Source organism: Lethenteron reissneri, chromosome 3 (genome assembly GCF_015708825.2).
Source record: "Lethenteron reissneri isolate LAM-NWPU_2019-01 chromosome 3, ASM1570882v1, whole genome shotgun sequence".
Lineage (NCBI taxonomy): Eukaryota > Metazoa > Chordata > Hyperoartia > Petromyzontiformes > Petromyzontidae > Lethenteron > Lethenteron reissneri.
In genome coordinates this window covers 13067163-13084001 of record NC_083781.1, presented here as the reverse complement: position 1 = coordinate 13084001, position 16839 = coordinate 13067163, and the positions used below count along the sequence as shown (strand labels likewise).

General features: G+C 50.7%; 1 protein-coding gene across 2 annotated transcripts; it reads right to left on the bottom strand.

Annotated features, from left to right (window-relative positions):
- Window positions 1-317: 317 nt before the first annotated feature.
- LOC133347015 (acylglycerol kinase, mitochondrial-like) lies at window positions 318-16603 on the bottom strand. Of its 2 annotated transcripts, XM_061558905.1 has the most exons (15): window positions 16452-16603; window positions 14119-14158; window positions 12766-12845; window positions 11683-11758; window positions 10533-10625; window positions 9867-9899; window positions 8511-8605; window positions 7134-7203; window positions 6237-6316; window positions 5808-5865; window positions 4486-4639; window positions 2934-3025; window positions 2371-2438; window positions 2159-2231; window positions 318-834 (listed from the first exon to the last, which is right to left on the bottom strand). In XM_061558905.1, exons 1-15 carry the CDS (start codon window positions 16550-16552, stop codon window positions 709-711), a joined length of 1239 nt encoding a protein of 412 aa, XP_061414889.1. In that variant the 5' UTR covers window positions 16553-16603; the 3' UTR covers window positions 318-708. The 2 variants fall into 2 exon arrangements, with proteins under 2 accessions (XP_061414889.1, XP_061414881.1); XM_061558897.1 differs by having other exon boundaries at window positions 318-2231.
- Between the last annotated feature and the right edge of the window lie 236 nt (window positions 16604-16839).

Here is a 16839-nt window from a genome sequence, read left to right as displayed (position 1 = left end):
GAACCATCCAAGGAGCTTTGTAAATGCATTGTTCTCTCGGCTACTGTTACTCGAGTTGAAATGTGTTATTTCATTTGAAGTCATTCCATGGTAGAATTGGTAGCCTTGAAGGTGCAGCTACAGAACACTTGTATTGATATGTGTAACCGTGACAATGCCAAGGTTACATATATTAAATATTTTGCCACTGGTAAAGGAGGTCTCATAGCGTAAATTAAACAAGTGATGTGTTGTGTTGACCATTTTCGCTTAAAATCACGGATCAGGAACGATTGCCAGAAAACCGACATCTCTGTTCCACGCAAGAAACATTCTGCTCATGTTCTCACTTTATTTCGCTTCTGTCCACTTCCAAAAATATTCCTTCACAATGTCATTTACATCAAATGGAATGGTGAATATAACATGTTTCAATCTGCAATTGTTAAAACTTGTACAATGTAAACCACAATGGCATGGCAACCTAATACGGGGGCATTTTCAAATCATGTGTGATGTAAATAGGCATAATGACATTTACACAGTTTATTGGACATTTAATTTGTCCACTCCACTTTGCAAGTACTGGTCTTGCCAGAACGGCGTCCGCTTTACTTATTTCAACTCCCAATTCACAACTCGATTGTACGGATTTTATTTTGTTCACACTCGTAAAACGAACACAGAAACGCGAACAATTTTACAAAGTCGGCAGACTTGCGACCAAATTCACTGCAGCAGCTTGTCACGGATGGAGCTGTGGCAGAAGAGCTTCAGCTTCCAGGGCAGCACGCGCACCTGCACGTCCATCGCCTCGTACTCCTCGCTGTCGATGCTGAACCAGCCATCCTGCACCTGGAGGGGGGGCAGACCCGTCCAGCACGTCAAACGCTGGGCAACCGGAAGAGGTCACTAGCTTATCGACGAAAAATTAACCCGTAAAAACAAAGTTTTTCACTATAAATCCTTTCTATGCGTGGCGGCTAGAGTCCTCTCGTCCTCTGGCTTGAGATGGCTGCCACCATTAAGCAATTGGTAATTAAATATAATTTATTTTTTCCTAAAAAGAGTAAAATTTTTGAAAAAAATTTTCACGAAAATTAATTGTCACGCACAACGAGTCTGTGTGCAAAATGTCAGCTCGATTGGATCACGGGAAGTGGGTTAAAAAACGACCGAAAGATTTGCACGGTCGTAAGCAAGCAAGTGAACTTAATATAAAGGATTTTTAAAAAGGCGTTCTCCTTCACATTCGCAACAAACCATCTCATTTACAACGTTACAGTCACACTTGCTGTGGTGTTACGGCGAGCGCACTGGGCGTGCAATCCAGAGGTTGCTTGTGTTAGATTTGAAATTGCTGCAAGTTTCTCAGATCTCCCCGCCTCTGTCCATCTCCCAGCAGTGTAACTGGTCACAACCGCAGCCGATCGGCAGGTGACGCTTGCTGGGGAAAGTGCGAGTATTTCCACCTCCGAGACGATTGGCCAGTTTAGAAGAGTAGGCCAAAGAACTCCCTCTATTCATGGGGCTCTAGAACTCCCTCTATGGAGGCCATTCTGGCAGCAGTGGCATGAGCTATTGCAAGTCTGCACGGCTCTTTCGCTGTACAATACACTTATACTCTGTAGTATAACATCATTCGAAATTACCATTTGCTTCAATAGCACATTGTTGTTTTGTTGAACGAGTTTTTGGTACGCCTATAATGTTAAGTGACATTCTGAAAACACGTCAACTATGCATACATTCCATATGTGTTCACTCCTAAATATTCCATGTTAATAGTTAACGAAGGTTTATTTCTAATATTATTTCTGTTCAAAACATTATGGCTCTGTTTATTTGTGTGAAGACTAAACAACAGAGTGGAAGAGTTTGAAGATAATCTTGCAATTATCTAGGCACTGTAGCCAAGTGGAGCCATCTCATTGAAGAGGTGACTTCTGCTATGTTTGTGGTCTGACTGGCATCTTGTCTATGGCATGCATGATAAGAACAATGTCATTAATTAACTACATGCCAACAACGTATCTTTGAAGTGCGTGGTTTCCGGTTTGGGTTGCCCGTTTCTCCTCAAGCGCTCGCGTTGCTGCCGCGGGTGTCTTGAGGAGTTTGATTTAATTAAATCTCTTTTAAGCAGCAATGTGGTCGCACGTATCATGCAACCCTCCCTCACCTGCGGCTTGAGAGAAACCTCTTTGGCCTGTAGCTTCGTGGAGTCCTCGCAGACTGCGTTTTCCTTCTGCATCCTGCGAGGGGAACGAACGCCATCACTGCCGTGTCCTCCGCACGCTCACGACCCAACTCCAGCGGTTTCTCAAACTCAAGTCCTCGCGACGCGCCGCGGGGTTTCGCCTTTTCACGTTTACCAGCCGCAACCTCGCTCACCCTGCACGAATGAAGTCCATCTTTGTGACGGCGGAAGGCATCAGAACGATGTCCACCGCATCTGGCTTCTGTTGGGATGTCAGAACAAAGCAACTTGTTGTTTAAGCGTCACCAAAATACGTACGCTTTAAACGCTCCTAATAGTTGTAATATATTATTTACGTGCTATTGCCCCAAACATCTGCTTTTAGATATTTCTACTTTTAAGGTCACAATGTTATTGTGATGATTGATGATTTTTTTGGTGAATTGTTCTAAAAACAATAGTTGGCAGCCACTGCTGGACGAAGGGCTCTTCACAACGCTCCGCTTGCGACCCGAACCTCCAGTAACCCCCACCACCACCTGACTGACCGGTTGATGTATCATATGATGCTTGGCTTGATTGTGTTTTATTCAACTTTTTTGTTTAAAAGTGACATTATTCGCACATTAACAACAACAAAAATTATCATTCATAAAGCCACCGGGTCATTTGCATGTTGCAATCGTGGAGCAGGAATGCAGACGCTGACCCAGAAACGAGGGAGACGCGGGAGGGGGGGGGGGGGATGTCCACAAACCTTGAGATCGAGCACGGTGTTAAGGCTGCTGATCACCACCTCCATCGAGGAAATCTCCATCTCGGTCGGTGGCGTCTCCTCCACTGGCTTCTCTGCACAATGAGGGCACACGACACAGCCGCCCGTACAGCCGCGGCGTAAACTCGCTCCGTCGCCCAGCAGACCCACACTGGGCGAGCACCCAACGACGCAACAGGATCTTGAGAGCCCCGTCAGGATGTCTAAAACCGCACTGTTCACCGGTTGAATGGTTCTAGAGATTCATCTTCTTGGTTCTTTCGGTAAAGTCACGTAGAAGGGAAGTAATAAAATAATAAAAATAAAACATAATAAAATAATTCTCACGACGTTTCGGCTACAACGCAAGCAGCCGTCTTCAGGTGAAGAATGAGACACTATCAAGCTAGGCGCTTATATATACGCTGAGTTGGAAGTGCAAGAAGAGCGCCTTAACAAAAAGAATGTGCATATGAAGAGGAATTTAGCATATTCATGGGAAATGCGTAGGAGGTGGGCGGGGGGGTTTCAAAGTCATATTATGCCCATGCATTATGCAGGATCAGAAGCACCAAGGGAGGGTGCAGGGAGTAGCATTAACAAAGGAAAGGAATGTTAATAGTATGTAGCTGCAGTTACTAAACAACCACGTAGAAAACTAAAGTATAAACTACATAAAAAACTAAAGTATAAACTGCATAGCACCATCAGTATACTTACTATACTCTACAATAAGCTGAGTTACTCACAGCAAGTAATACATTACAATTCTACGTCGTAAAAATTATATAATATGCTTCCATCTAAACTTTATTCTCTTACATCACACGAGCATACACCGTACTATATACTGCCATAGATAAACCCAACATTAAATTATATACTGTATTGCTATAAACCACCCTATACCTTATACATTTTAATATAACACTATGTATTATTCTACCCACCTTAATGTGTATCACACTGCTATATGTTTACTATACAATTACGATACTATATATTACTTTGTACATTGTATTAAGCATATAAATCATAATCAACGTTTTTGGGTTTAGATCGCGTTATTTATAAATGTGTCATTATCACGGACATAACTAACGTGAATCTGACGAAACGATTCACTGCCTTGGCAATTTGTCGTTTTCACCAAAATCGGACAAAGCGGAACATTTGACAACACGTAAATCCACGCTTCGTCATTATCAACAATGGTCAAATCGCCGCAGGGCGACGGCCTACGCCACAGTCTTGGTGTTAAGTGTGGTCTGGTGAAAAGGTAGGACGTGGGGGGGGGGGGTGGATGCAGAGTTATAACCGCTCACTGTGCTACACGTGAGCAATGCACGGCGTAGTGAATGTTGCGATGTAGCGAGTGTAGCGGCGTGACGAGTGTTGCGGTGTAGCGAGTGTGACGGTGTGGCAAGTGTCGCGGCCTCGCGAGTGTCGCGACTGTGGCGAGTGTAGCGGTGTAGCGAGTGTAGCGAGTGTGGCGGTGTAGCGAGTGTTGCGGTGTGGCGAGTGTGGCGGTGTCCGGGGGTGTGGGGGAGCCCACCTGGCACTTTACTCTCCTGCAGTCGAAGGAATCTGTTGTAGATTCTCCTCCACAGGGAGGCCCGTGGCACTGGGCCGGGGCTTTCCTCCACATACTCGGGCCTCTCCGCTGGCTCTGCGTACGACAGGAGGGCATGGCGGCTCGGAGGCCACTCCTGAAAGGGAAGCGTACAAAGACAAAGATCCCCCGTGTAGCCCCAACAGACGGCCGAGGCAAGTGCCGCTGTCGAGCAGCACCGATGTAAGGCCGGCAGGGTGCACTAGGGGGTGGGGGTTGCCAGCACCACGTCCAATCACTTTTGTCTCTCCCAGTGCAAATGCTTGCACACCACAGCAGGTACCTGTTTAAGGCTGAGTCGACCTAGGACCTCGCACACCAAACACACGTGAATGTACCCGTGGTGAAAGAGCAAGCTTTTTTTTTTATGTAAATTAAGGCTCGTGACAAAACTGCACACTTGAATGCGAATTTTCACAACGTTCTCAATCAGCTGCTTTGACACGGATCGGACGGTTGGACGCTGACGAGTCACAGGGAAGGAAACTGAACAGCGCACCAAGAAGCGTGGAGGAGGTGCAACGCTTGGAATCTCACCGACGCAGAGGAACGCACGGATTGGAGAACGTACGCGGGCTAAAGACACCGAACCGACGTCAACTAAAACTTGGCGCACTTGGCCGGTGGTTGAGACGAATGGCAGTGGCAGCAAGAGGGGGCGGGGGGGGGGGGCACGCCCGCAACGTACGTCCACCGTCGAGATGAAACCAACTAAACTTTTTTTATTTTACCACGTAGCTCTTATTCAAAAGTAACCTGGCCACAAGTGATAGCTCAATGAAAGTGGCTTATGACGTGGAAATTTACAGCAACCAAATACTCTGAACGCGCGTTGTTGATTCTAAATGCGGAGGGGAAAAACCGGAGCACCCTAGAGAAAAATCCAAGCGACCACGGGGAGAGAGAGAGAACACGCAAACTCCAAATATACAGCAGGCTCCAGGGGGTCGGGATCAAACCGACAACCTCCTGTATCCCAGGCGAGGTAGTTAACATCTCGTCACCGTGGCAAGATGTTCACCACCTCGCGACAAAATCTGCTCGTGTGCAGGAGGCGGACGGATTGTTCCACCGCAAGAACGCGAGGGATTGCGACAGCCTGAAGAAGGCCTCCAGCAATTCTTGTTGCTCTTCTTGTTTGTACCGCTTGCCTCCCCGCGCGTTGTGACTGTGCTCATAACGCCGCGCATAAAACAGCCACAAGCCACACGACGCTAAGGATTGTGACGGAATGAGTCGCTGAGTGACGACCACCGGGTACGTACCTGGAAGGTGCTCAATAAGTAGGAGGCCACCTTCTTCAAGGGGCCAAGGTACCAGTACCTGCACAACAACAACAGGTATGAGCGTACTCCGTTACTAGAAGATCACAGCTGTCAAACCAGACGGTTGTGGGTGCGGTACTGCGAGGGATCTTCTCCGCTAAATCGGAGGTGCGAGGAAGAGACGACAAAATTTCGATTTAAAGCTTTCGTGACTGCAGGGATTCATCTTCTTGGTTCTTTCGGTAAAGTCACGTAGAAGGGAAATAATAAAATAATAAAAATAAAACAGCATAAAATAATTCTCACGACGTTTCGGCCACAACGCAAGCAGCCGTCCTCAGGTGAAGAACAGGTCTGTCGGGAAGACTTCTACGTGACTTTACCAAAAGAACCAAGAAGAAGAGATGACAAACTGAGGATCCTGGGTACCTGGGGGCGCTGGCCTGGGCGTCTCGGTAGTTGCCCCAGCGCAGCTCCGACAGGGCATACACTGGCTTCCCCTCGACGCCCTGCGCACGGAGCAAGGCGCACGCAACGTTGCGTTTCACAAGTCATATTTAAAAATACTTTTAAAAAAACACGCTTTTATTAAATGTACCGTACGAGTAATGGCAGAACTCCACGACTCGGGGAAGTGGCCCCGAGGCTTGCCATAACGTAAGGGGCCGTGGTGATTTACAGCCAACGTGAGTTGAGCGTGGACAGTTAGAGCCAAGGCGAAACATAACATATAAAAAAGATGGTTTAAAAATCTAAATATATATTTTTTAATGATAAAATATAGTATTGTCAACAAGTATGACATAAGTATATGAAGTTTGCAGTCGATACCACATTGGGAAGTGGGTTAAAATTGAGTTACAAGATTTGAGGATACGACAACGACAACAACAGACAGAGTGAGTTAAATAAAAGCGTTTAAAAAAAAAACACGGTCACGTGGCGCTTGCCGCCCGGCCACCGATCGGTACTGTGCAGGATCTCGTGGAAATGTTTTTGAGCGACGATCAAAGATCCGTCCCGTTCACAGCGGTCAACCGGACACGGGAGACAACGTTGGTGAGCGCGCGCACCATGTCACGTCTCGATCGACGGAAAGTTGCGCGCCGAGTAAACATTCGGATCACATCCCCCCGCAGGGCCCCGTGCTTTTAATCGGAGAAAAATATAAACCACGGATGCTCGTCGCAAAGGGCCAAACAGCGGTGCGAGCAGTTCAAGTGGACCCTTTGCCTCGTGATAAGACACCAAGAATACAATCGGAACACAAACTGGAGGTTAGGGGGGGGAAATAATTTAAATAGAACAAAAAACAGGCGCCCTTACCACGACCTGAAGGACATCGACGGGAACCGTGCTCCCCCTGACGATGGCGAGCGCAGCGCTGGTGATTCTCCTGCGCACACGCACGCCGCACGGCACGCGCTCGCTCGTATTCTGACACAAGAGTGGCACCGCTTCAAGCAATGTCCATGTTTTATTTTTTTGCACAAGTCACAACAGAAACCACTCGCCTGCGCGCTGCACACGTCGCTCGGCCCAGTGGTAGTGTGCCCGCCGCTTGTTGCGGACGTTCGCGGTTCGAATCCAGCGGCCGCCCTGATTATTAGCGGGGCGGACGGCGTTAAAAATCCCGTTAAGCCATTCGTGTTTGTAGGCCGTCGCGTGCCGGCGTCAGGGTCCAATTTGCCAAATTCGAACATTTACCCACGAATGACTCGATTTAAATCGACGTAGAAATCATCATCCCTCGCCGCGAAAACTCGGCAGGACCCCTCCTGAACAGGTCACGAGAGCTCAGCGAGACTTTCCCGGACAGGCAAGCGCACCGTGACGTTCAGCGCACCGGGGGCGAGTGTGCGAGTGTGTGAGCGAGTGTGTGTGCGAGTGTGTGAGCGAGTGTGTGAGTATGTGTGAGTGAGTGTGTGAGTGAGTATGTGTGTGAGTGTGTGAGTATGTGTGAGTGAGTGTGTGAGTATGTGTGTGAGTGTGTGTGAGTGTGTGAGTATGTGTGTGTGCAAGTGAGTGTGCGAGTGAGTGTGCAAGTGTGTGAGCGAGTGTGTGTGCGAGTGTGTGAGCGAGTGTGTGAGCGAGTGTGTGCGCGAGTGTGTGAGTATGTGTGAGTGAGTGTGTGAGTGAGTGTGTGAGTGAGTATGTGTGTGAGTGAGTGTGTGAGTGAGTATGTGTGTGAGTGTGTGAGTATGTGTGTGTGCAAGTGAGTGTGCGAGTGAGTGTGTGAGTGAGTGTGCGAGTGTGTGAGCGAGTGTGCGAGTGTGTGTGTGCAAGTGAGTGTGCGAGTGAGTGTGTGAGCGAGTGTGCGAGTGAGTGTGCGAGTGTGAGTGTGTGAGTGAGTGTGCGAGTGTGCAAGTGTGCCAGTGAGTGTGCGAGTGTGCCATTGAGTGCGAGTGTGTGAGTGAGTGAGTGTGTGTGAGTGTGCGAGTGAGTGTGCGAGTGAGTGAGTGTGTGAGTGAGTGTGTGAGTGTGTGAGTGAGTGCGCGAGTGAGTGTGTGTAAGTGTGTGTGTGCCACGCAACGGTGTGACCATGGTGACGACGGTGTGACCCAGAGCTACGTCGTCGTCCCGCGGCAGCGGCGGCGTCCATCGCGGGGGCCCAGCACACACACGGGGGGAGGGGGTGGGGGGGGTGGGGTGGGGGCCACCGTGTCTCGGTGTCTCGGTGTCTCGGTGCTGCTGCTCGCTCACCTGACCTGGTCCTCCTCCTGCAGGTTAACGATGCCGCCGACGGTGTTCACTTTGCCCAGCGGGATGATCCCGATGGGGATCTTACTGAAGTCGGCCTGACAAAGACAAAGACCACCCCCCCCCTCGTATAACCTTCAACAGGCCGTTCATAATCAAGGTTTTAGGGTTAGATCGTGTCAGTGCGAATGTGTCGTAACCCTCCACCACCCGACACAGCCAGTAAGGGGTTTGTCACGTAAACAGCGCGCCAATGAGTTACTACTTCAGCCCACCGGTGTGTTGGAGAGTAAATCCACAACATTTACAATTTGAACAGCGTGACGTTTCGCTGGTAATTACATCCAGCAAATCGCCCAACGATGCGGGATGTAATTACCAGTAACGCGTCATTGTTGACGTGACAAACATTCCTGGTTGTGTCGGGTGCTGGAGGGATACGACAGATTCATCCTAACGCGATCTAACCCAAAAACATTTATTATGAATAATATTGGTCGCGAAAGCGTACCAAGTGTTAAATTTAACAAACTGGTTTAACACGTAGTAGGCTTTCACGACCAATAGTGTCAATAGTGAATGTTTAATTGGGTCAGATCGCGTAAATATAAATGTGTCGTTAGCCCACCACCACCCTTACGAATTGGCCTGCGGGTGGCACAATCTAACCCCAAAAAAAACCTTTATTATGAACTTTAAAAGAGTGCTGGGGCAAGTGCTGTTAGCGAGCTCCTAGTTAGGTCGGCACGGCACACGATGTGGTTACTGGCCAGCTCCAAGCCTGGCTGCCTTTGTCTCCCCAGGGGCGATGTTTACACACAACACCAGGTACACATTTGAGAAAACGAATTTCATTGAAAAATAATTTCTTTAGAACTGCTTTTTGTGTTTAATTTGTTGTCCTTCCCCCGCACCTCCGATTACGACGGTTGGTGCAAAAGAACTTCAACGTGCATACATACAATGAGGCTGAGTGGACCTAGGAGAGGCCCAGGACCGGTACAAATAATCGTCACTGGTGTTGGCTGTGAGCGAGAATCAATACTCGGGTCACCGGGTTCGTAGCGCGGCAACACCGCCGCCTCGGAGAGGATGGCGCGTATCGGCGTTCGCCAATCCAACCCCGTTTAGTCTCCGAGGCCAATCGAGATCGGGCAAATTCTGGGCGGTGCGGTTACAGTCGCACCCAGATCGCTGCTCTCAAAACAAACACAGCTCCGTGCCTCGATGTTCTTGGCAATGCTAATTCCAGACTAATTCGGCGTTGGGAATGATAAACGTTGCTAGTGAATGATGAACGTTGCTAGTGAATGATGAACGTTGCTCCCGCACGGCGATGTTCTCAAACGGTCGACTCACCTCATCGTCTCTTCTCAGCATTCCCGTAACAACCTGAGCGCACACGGACAACGTCGTCCATCGCGGTTACAACCGCTTCACGCCAACGTCAATGCAGAGACACAGACCCAGCAGACAACGGTTCGCGCAGAAATAATCATTCACAGCCCCCTTTGTCAATCCACCCCTCAGTCAGTCGTGACCGTACTGCTGCAGGTTTGTGAACGGGGGGGGGGAGGGGGGGGCCCAGGACCGTTTCAGATATCACTTTCCAATGATGTCAGCCCTGGCCAGGATTCGAACTTAGGTTTGCCGGGTCCAACTGCTCAGTGCGCCACCGCTCCGACCAGCGCATTACTTAGTACCCGGCACTGGCAGTAGCGGCGGCAGAAGTTGGTTTTGGGGACGTTTCGAACGACGCCCCAGAGATCCACTGAACTGACAACATTCAGGGTGGCGAATCCATTCCAGCACCGTTCTTCTTGACACAGCCATGAATGGTAAGCACCTCTAGCCGCCAGAAGGGTAACGTGAACTCATCGTACATCCCGCACCTCCGATTAGCACGGTAGGCTACGTACAGTGCGAAAGAAGTTCAACACACGTACGTATAAAACACGCGCGAACCAACGATGTTGACCGTCACACAAGCAGGCCGTCCCCCCGCGTGCTTCGCCGCGGACTCACCTCGAGCAGAGTGCCGTTCCCTCCGGCCACCACGATGGCGTCGGTGCGGTCCAGCACCCCCAGCAGGTCCTGCGCCTGCCCCTCGTGGTCGGTCTGCGGGCGACAGGCCGACCCGTTACACCGCGCTCGCGCCAGCGTCGCGACGTGCTTATCAAACGCGGCAACTCTCGTTGTTGTCGTTGTCGTCGTCGTCGTCTCAAGAGCTCGGCCGGCAGCGTGGCCACCCCGCGCAGACAGCAGCGGTTCACGGCCGCTCTGCCAGTTTCCCTCTCGGCCAAGCCAGACGCAGAACGACCCCGGATGACCCCGATACAATTGCGGGCCGAGCATGGAAACGAGCGCGGGCAATCCGATTATTTAAGGGATCGTTTCGGCAAAAAACAACAGACGTATCACCGGCAATATGGATCGTTAAGCCACGTCCGTGGACGCCGACGAGCCCGGTGCCAGACGTCGGCAGCTCCTGCCACGGACTGCCGCACTGCGCGCCGCCAGAGGCCGCCTCAAGGTTCCCAATTCCCGTAACCGTAACAAGACGACGATCGTAGGTAAAAAAATTACCCGATTTATAATGCACACGAAGAAATTGTGCAGCAAGTCACAGATGAAAGTCATAAGTGTGGTTGCAGCGGCTGCACTACAATCGTTTTTAAAAACAGGCCAAGAATAGACTTGTGATAGAAATTGTACAAAAAAAAATTAACCAGATTTCGGAGTATGCACAAGTCCACGTGCCTACGGCCAAAGTGCCGGGACTGCACCTGATCTCGCCCGGTCGTGAAAGCCAAGCAGGTATTAGCCTGTATAGCACCTAGATGGGCCACCACGAACACGTAAAACAGGCGTTTTCGGGGCCTGTGTGGGTGTGAGAAGCAGCAAATTTAAATGTTTCCGACTTCTCAGCTCCGACATCTGTGCTCCCCACCTTCACGAATCCGCACTGAGCAGTGTGGTGAAATATGGTTAAGTGATGCCCCCCCCCTACCACGACAAACCACACGGCGTGGGGAAGCACTCATCCAGCAGTGGGTCGACACCAAGGGCTATGCACGTAGACAACGTCTTCATGGCACTTGCCTGTCTGTGAATGTATTCAAGAGCCCACACGAGTCTAGACATTCTCACCCGCACACGTGCACATGCTCGTTACCTTGACCACGGTGACTTCAAATCCCGCCAAGTGAAGGATCGGGGCGGCGTTGAGGTCAAACAAGTTTTTTGCCTTCCTGGAAACAACCGCGGAGAACGGGCAGAACGTGCAAATCATCTCCACGGACGACTCTGAAGTGCCCGCCGTGACTTTTATTTTTCACCTATTTCACCCAGAGTAATCCTTTTATTTTTCACCTATTTCACCCAGAGTAATCCTTTTATTTTTCACCTATTTCACCCAGAGTAACCCTTAGCACACACACAGTGGGAGAAAAACGGCACGTGCGACCGTCACACCGCACGAGCACCGAGGTCCCCACGTTTATAAACTCGACGCACATCTACGCCTCTATTTAAGGAACGAAACAGGAGGATTTCTCAACTAATCTGGCTGTCCGCCTGATGAAGCTGGTTGTAATTACTGGCGAAACGTCGTACTCAGATTGTAAATGTTGTGGCTTGGCTCTCCAACACACCGATGTGCTTTACTAGTGACGAATCGGCACGTTCTGTTTACGTGACAAACCTTACTAGTTGGCTGTGTGGGATGGTGGCGGGTTCAACGACACATTTATATATTTATACGATCGAACTCAAATAACCTGTATTATGGATGTTATTGGTCGCGAAAGCCTCCTACGTGATAAATCCACGCGCAGCGATGGACGATTGGCGAAGGGGGCAGGGCTCTGAAAATGGAAGCCCTCAGTGAAGACTGCAGGCGGTGGATGTGTGATAGGCGGTGGATGTGTGATAGGCGGTGGATGTGTGATAGGCGGTGGACGTGTGATGGTCGTTGGGCACCCCATGCGGGATAGAGGTAACCTTCTATTTGCAAGAGAGTTGAGTCTTGCAAATGGGAATGTCCTCCTGGTCTCTGGTTCAACAAACTTTACTCTCTCTCTCTTCTCCCCATGTGTCTCTCTCTCTCTCTGCTGCTATTCCTATTTGCTTAACTGTGCTGTACTTTGCTTTATTTGCTTTGATTTTATAATGTCGGCGACCCAGATCACCCTTGCAAAATGAGCTCGATTGAACCCTCGCAGCTGGTTAAACAGCGTTCACTTTGAGTGCCGCTCACCCGTTGCTCGCTGCTGGATTCAGGAACACGGTGATGCGCTTCGGGGCGTCCGCCAGGAACAGCCGTTCATTTCCAAACACCTGGTGACAGGGCCAGAGAACGCAACACGATCAAACGCTCTACACGACGACTTACCAGACACTGGTGTGCACACGCTATTATTATTATTATTCACCTGCCGAGGTAGTGCTTGCGTGGGTGGCCACCGCCGATATCCGGCCACGGTTGTTAACATTAGCGACGAGCAATATCTTTCCGTTACATTAAGGTTGATGAGCACAGGTTCAAAGGCCCAATACGTCAGGCCGCTAGCGATAAACAGCGCGATTAGTTTCGATTTAAAGCTTTCGTGACTGCAGGGATTCATCTTCTTGGTTCTTACGGTAAAGTCACGTAGAAGGGAAATAACAAAATAATAAAAATAAAACATAATAAATTACAATTCTCACGACGTTTCGGCCACAACGCAAGCAGCCGTCCTCAGGTGAAGAACAGGTCTGTCGGAAAGACAGCGTCTGAATGAGAGCGTCTCATTCAGATGCTGTCTTTCCGACAGACCTGTTCTTAGCGCAATTAGTGTTGCAAAAACACGAGGGCCAGTCCATTTCTTCAACCGAGCAAGGCCATGATTGAGGTTTTGGGAAAAGAAAGACGACGGGAGGGAATTGTAAATTGGGGCGGCGAGCAGGAAGCAGCAGAAGGCGAGTGGCGTGAGTGGCGTGAGTGGCGCGAGTGGCGTGAGTGGCGTGAGTGGCCGAGTGGCGGGGGGCGACTGTGTCAGCGAATTGACCTGCAGAATGGTGGCCGGTGTCGCAGTGCGGACCAGACGTCCGCGGGAGGAACAGCGGCCATGGCAGTAGCAATACAAGAGGGGTAAGGAGGCAATTGCCCATCGGGGAGTTACGTGACGAGACTGAATAAGTGCAGGATCATCAAAATGAACTCGTCTCTGTGCTCCCCTTCAATCACCACCGACCGGGGTGGTGAAGTATGGTCGCAGGACTCTGAACGACTGACATGACATGCCGAGGCCTTCGTGCAGCAGTGGATGTGGCAAAGGCTCCCCTCCGAACGCGATTTTTAATGCTTTAATGTTCAAAATGACAGTCGCATCCATCAGTCGTGAACACACTCTCACGTGAACACCCACCCACGTGAACACTCTCGCGTGAACACACACCCACGTGAACACACACCCACGTGAACACACCCTCACGTGAACACACACCCACGTGAACACACACATGTGAACACACACCCACGTGAACACCCACCCACGTGAACACACACCCTCGTGAACACACACCCACGTGAACACACTCTTCACGTGAACACACACCCACGTGACCTTACCAAGGCTTCCTCGCATGCAGCTCTTCGCAAAAGGCTTGCTCTGAAACGAAAGATGACATGACAATGGAGATTAGAACTTAAATCACTGTTGTCGCTACGGCGCTGGTTATTAAACCAGGTGACAGCAGCACAAACGCAAGGAGCATCAACATCTCTCGAGGGCTACGTAACATACGGGGCCCATAGCTGTCATCCCACTCGGTTTACCCCGTATTCTTGTACAGGGAGATTGAGTTTTTCAGGTCCATACGGCTTACGGCCGTTTCAATGCGGGTCAAAAAATGTGTTTGTCTATTTGTTTGCGTTTCTCCCTTGTGATGTGAGTTTGTAGGATGAACGTTGAGAGTTGTAAGGGCACGGGGTGACCAATACGATCTCAATTTGTGTGTAATAAGGTAGGGCACTGATGAGGGGTTGACAGGTTTGAGTTCATAACAAGAGTGCAGCTTGTTGCTGGCCTGCTGGGCGTTTGGGGCATTTTGGGGTCCCGCGTTCAGCAGCCGCGACTAAGCTCAACAGTGGAAACCCATCGACATGGACACCACAACGCGGTTCTATACAACAACGCGGTTCTCCACCACCTGGTTCTCCACAACAACGCGGTTCTACACCACGTGGTTCTCCACAACAACGCGGTTCTACACAACAACGTGGTGTAGAACCACAACGTGGTTGTACATAACAACGCGGTTCTCCTCTGCTGCTGGTGCCCTTGTCTCTGGCTGCGTCCCGGGCTTGCGACCTCAATGAGAACCACTTTCGTTTCATTTCGCGTCATTCGTGATAATAGCGTCCCGCAAAAATGCTGCACGTTGATAATGATTAGAATGTGAGAACCGAATCGCACTACCAAGCAAATGAAAATGCTGCTCGCAAGCAAAATCTAAAACAAGCGTATTATAGTAATAGGTTTTTACCCTTTCAACTGGTACAAAAACCGACACCTTTATACAAGGGATCATGTTTGCAATAACCACAACACAAGCAGTCAAAATGCAAACAAAAAGAAACAACTCTGATAATGATATGCACTGTCCTTGAAGTTGATTGGTCCACAACCGAGACAGCTTTTCTTAGAGCCTAGTCTCCACTGGTGTTGGACCAGATGACGTTAAAGGCGTACAACTCAAAAACAGCGCACTATCAGAGTATTTAGAGCTCGGGGTAAGCATTTACACTATGAGACCTCCTTTACCAGTGGCAAAATATAGTAGTAGATTTTTACCCTGTTTGCATTTTGACTGCTTGTGTTGTGGTTATTGCAAACATGATGCCTTGTACAAAGGTGTCAGTTTTTGTACCAGTTGAAAGGGTTCAAACCTATTACTATAAATTACCACTGGTAAAGGAGGTCTCATAATGTAAATAACAGGTGTATTAGTTAAATGGCATCAACACTAACACCCACCACAGAGTGATGGCAACGACCTTCAGCAACTCCTGTGCACTGCCCATGGCCGACTGTCTCCGCAATGAAACGTCAGAACCACATTCGTCAAGCGGACAGACGCCCGGCCATAGGAATGTGGAATTTCAACCACTGGGGGAATGCGATAACGAATGAAAGACAGCGGCCTGGAATCGATGACCTCCACCGTAAAAAGACAAAGATCCCCCGTGTAGCCTCTAACAGACTGTTGGGGCAAGTTGCTGTGGCACACGAGGGGGTGGGTGGCCACCACCACCGCCACCACCAGCACCACCAGCACCACCACCACCAGCACCACCACCACCAGCACCACCACCACCACCAGCACCACGCCCGACCGTCTTTGTCTCCCCCCAGCGGCGATGTTTGACTACGACCCGCACCGGATATTGTTTTTGAGGCCGAGTCAACCTAGGGGGGAGGCCGAGGTACCGGCTTCAGACAATCGCCACCGCTGTTGGTGGCCGTGAGCGGGAATCGAACTCGGGTCACCGGGGTTCGTAGCGCAGCGCGCTAACCACTGCGCCACCGCTCCCCTCCCCCATTCAATCACCAACAGTCGATTCGCACCCCGCGATTTCGCGGATCGATTCCTTTAACCGCATTGCGCGACTGGACACGAGATACCAGCCCATCGAGTGCCGAGTGGCACCTGCAGGGCTCTCCGCCTGCCCCCTTCAGCCAGCGCCATCTCAAGACGCCCGACGCAGACCCGCGGGATTCGTTCGCCCGGCAACGCAAATGCGGCCGCGGGCGATCCGAGAATCGGCAACGATTCCACTGCCGGCTTAATCGAATCTGGAATCGATTACCTGACCCCAGCAAATCCATCGGCTCAGGGAGTGCAAGAGGGGGGGGGGTGCGCTGCCGCTGTGGGGAGGAGATTGGGGGGGGCGTGTCTCACTTGTGCCGCTTGTGAGCCCAGGTGGCCCCCCACACGCACAGGGCGCCCCCCGCGGTGCTCTTCTTCCAGTGGGTGCGGAGAGTGCGCAGCACGGACGCCATGGCGGCCCCAGACACACGTGGGGCGCGTGTGTAGGGAGCAAACCACGTGGGGGGAGGTGGTGGCAGAATGGAGCAAACCAAGTGGGGCGACTCGTGGGGGGAGGTGGTGGCAGAATGGAGCAAACCAAGTGGGGCGACTCGTGGGGGGAGGTGGTGGCAGAATGGGGCAAACCAAGTGGGGCGACTCGTGGGGGGAGGTGGTGGCAGAATGGGGCAAACCAAGTGGGGCGACTCGTGGGGGGAGGTGATGGCAGAATGGGGCAAACCAAGTGGGGCGACTCGTGGGG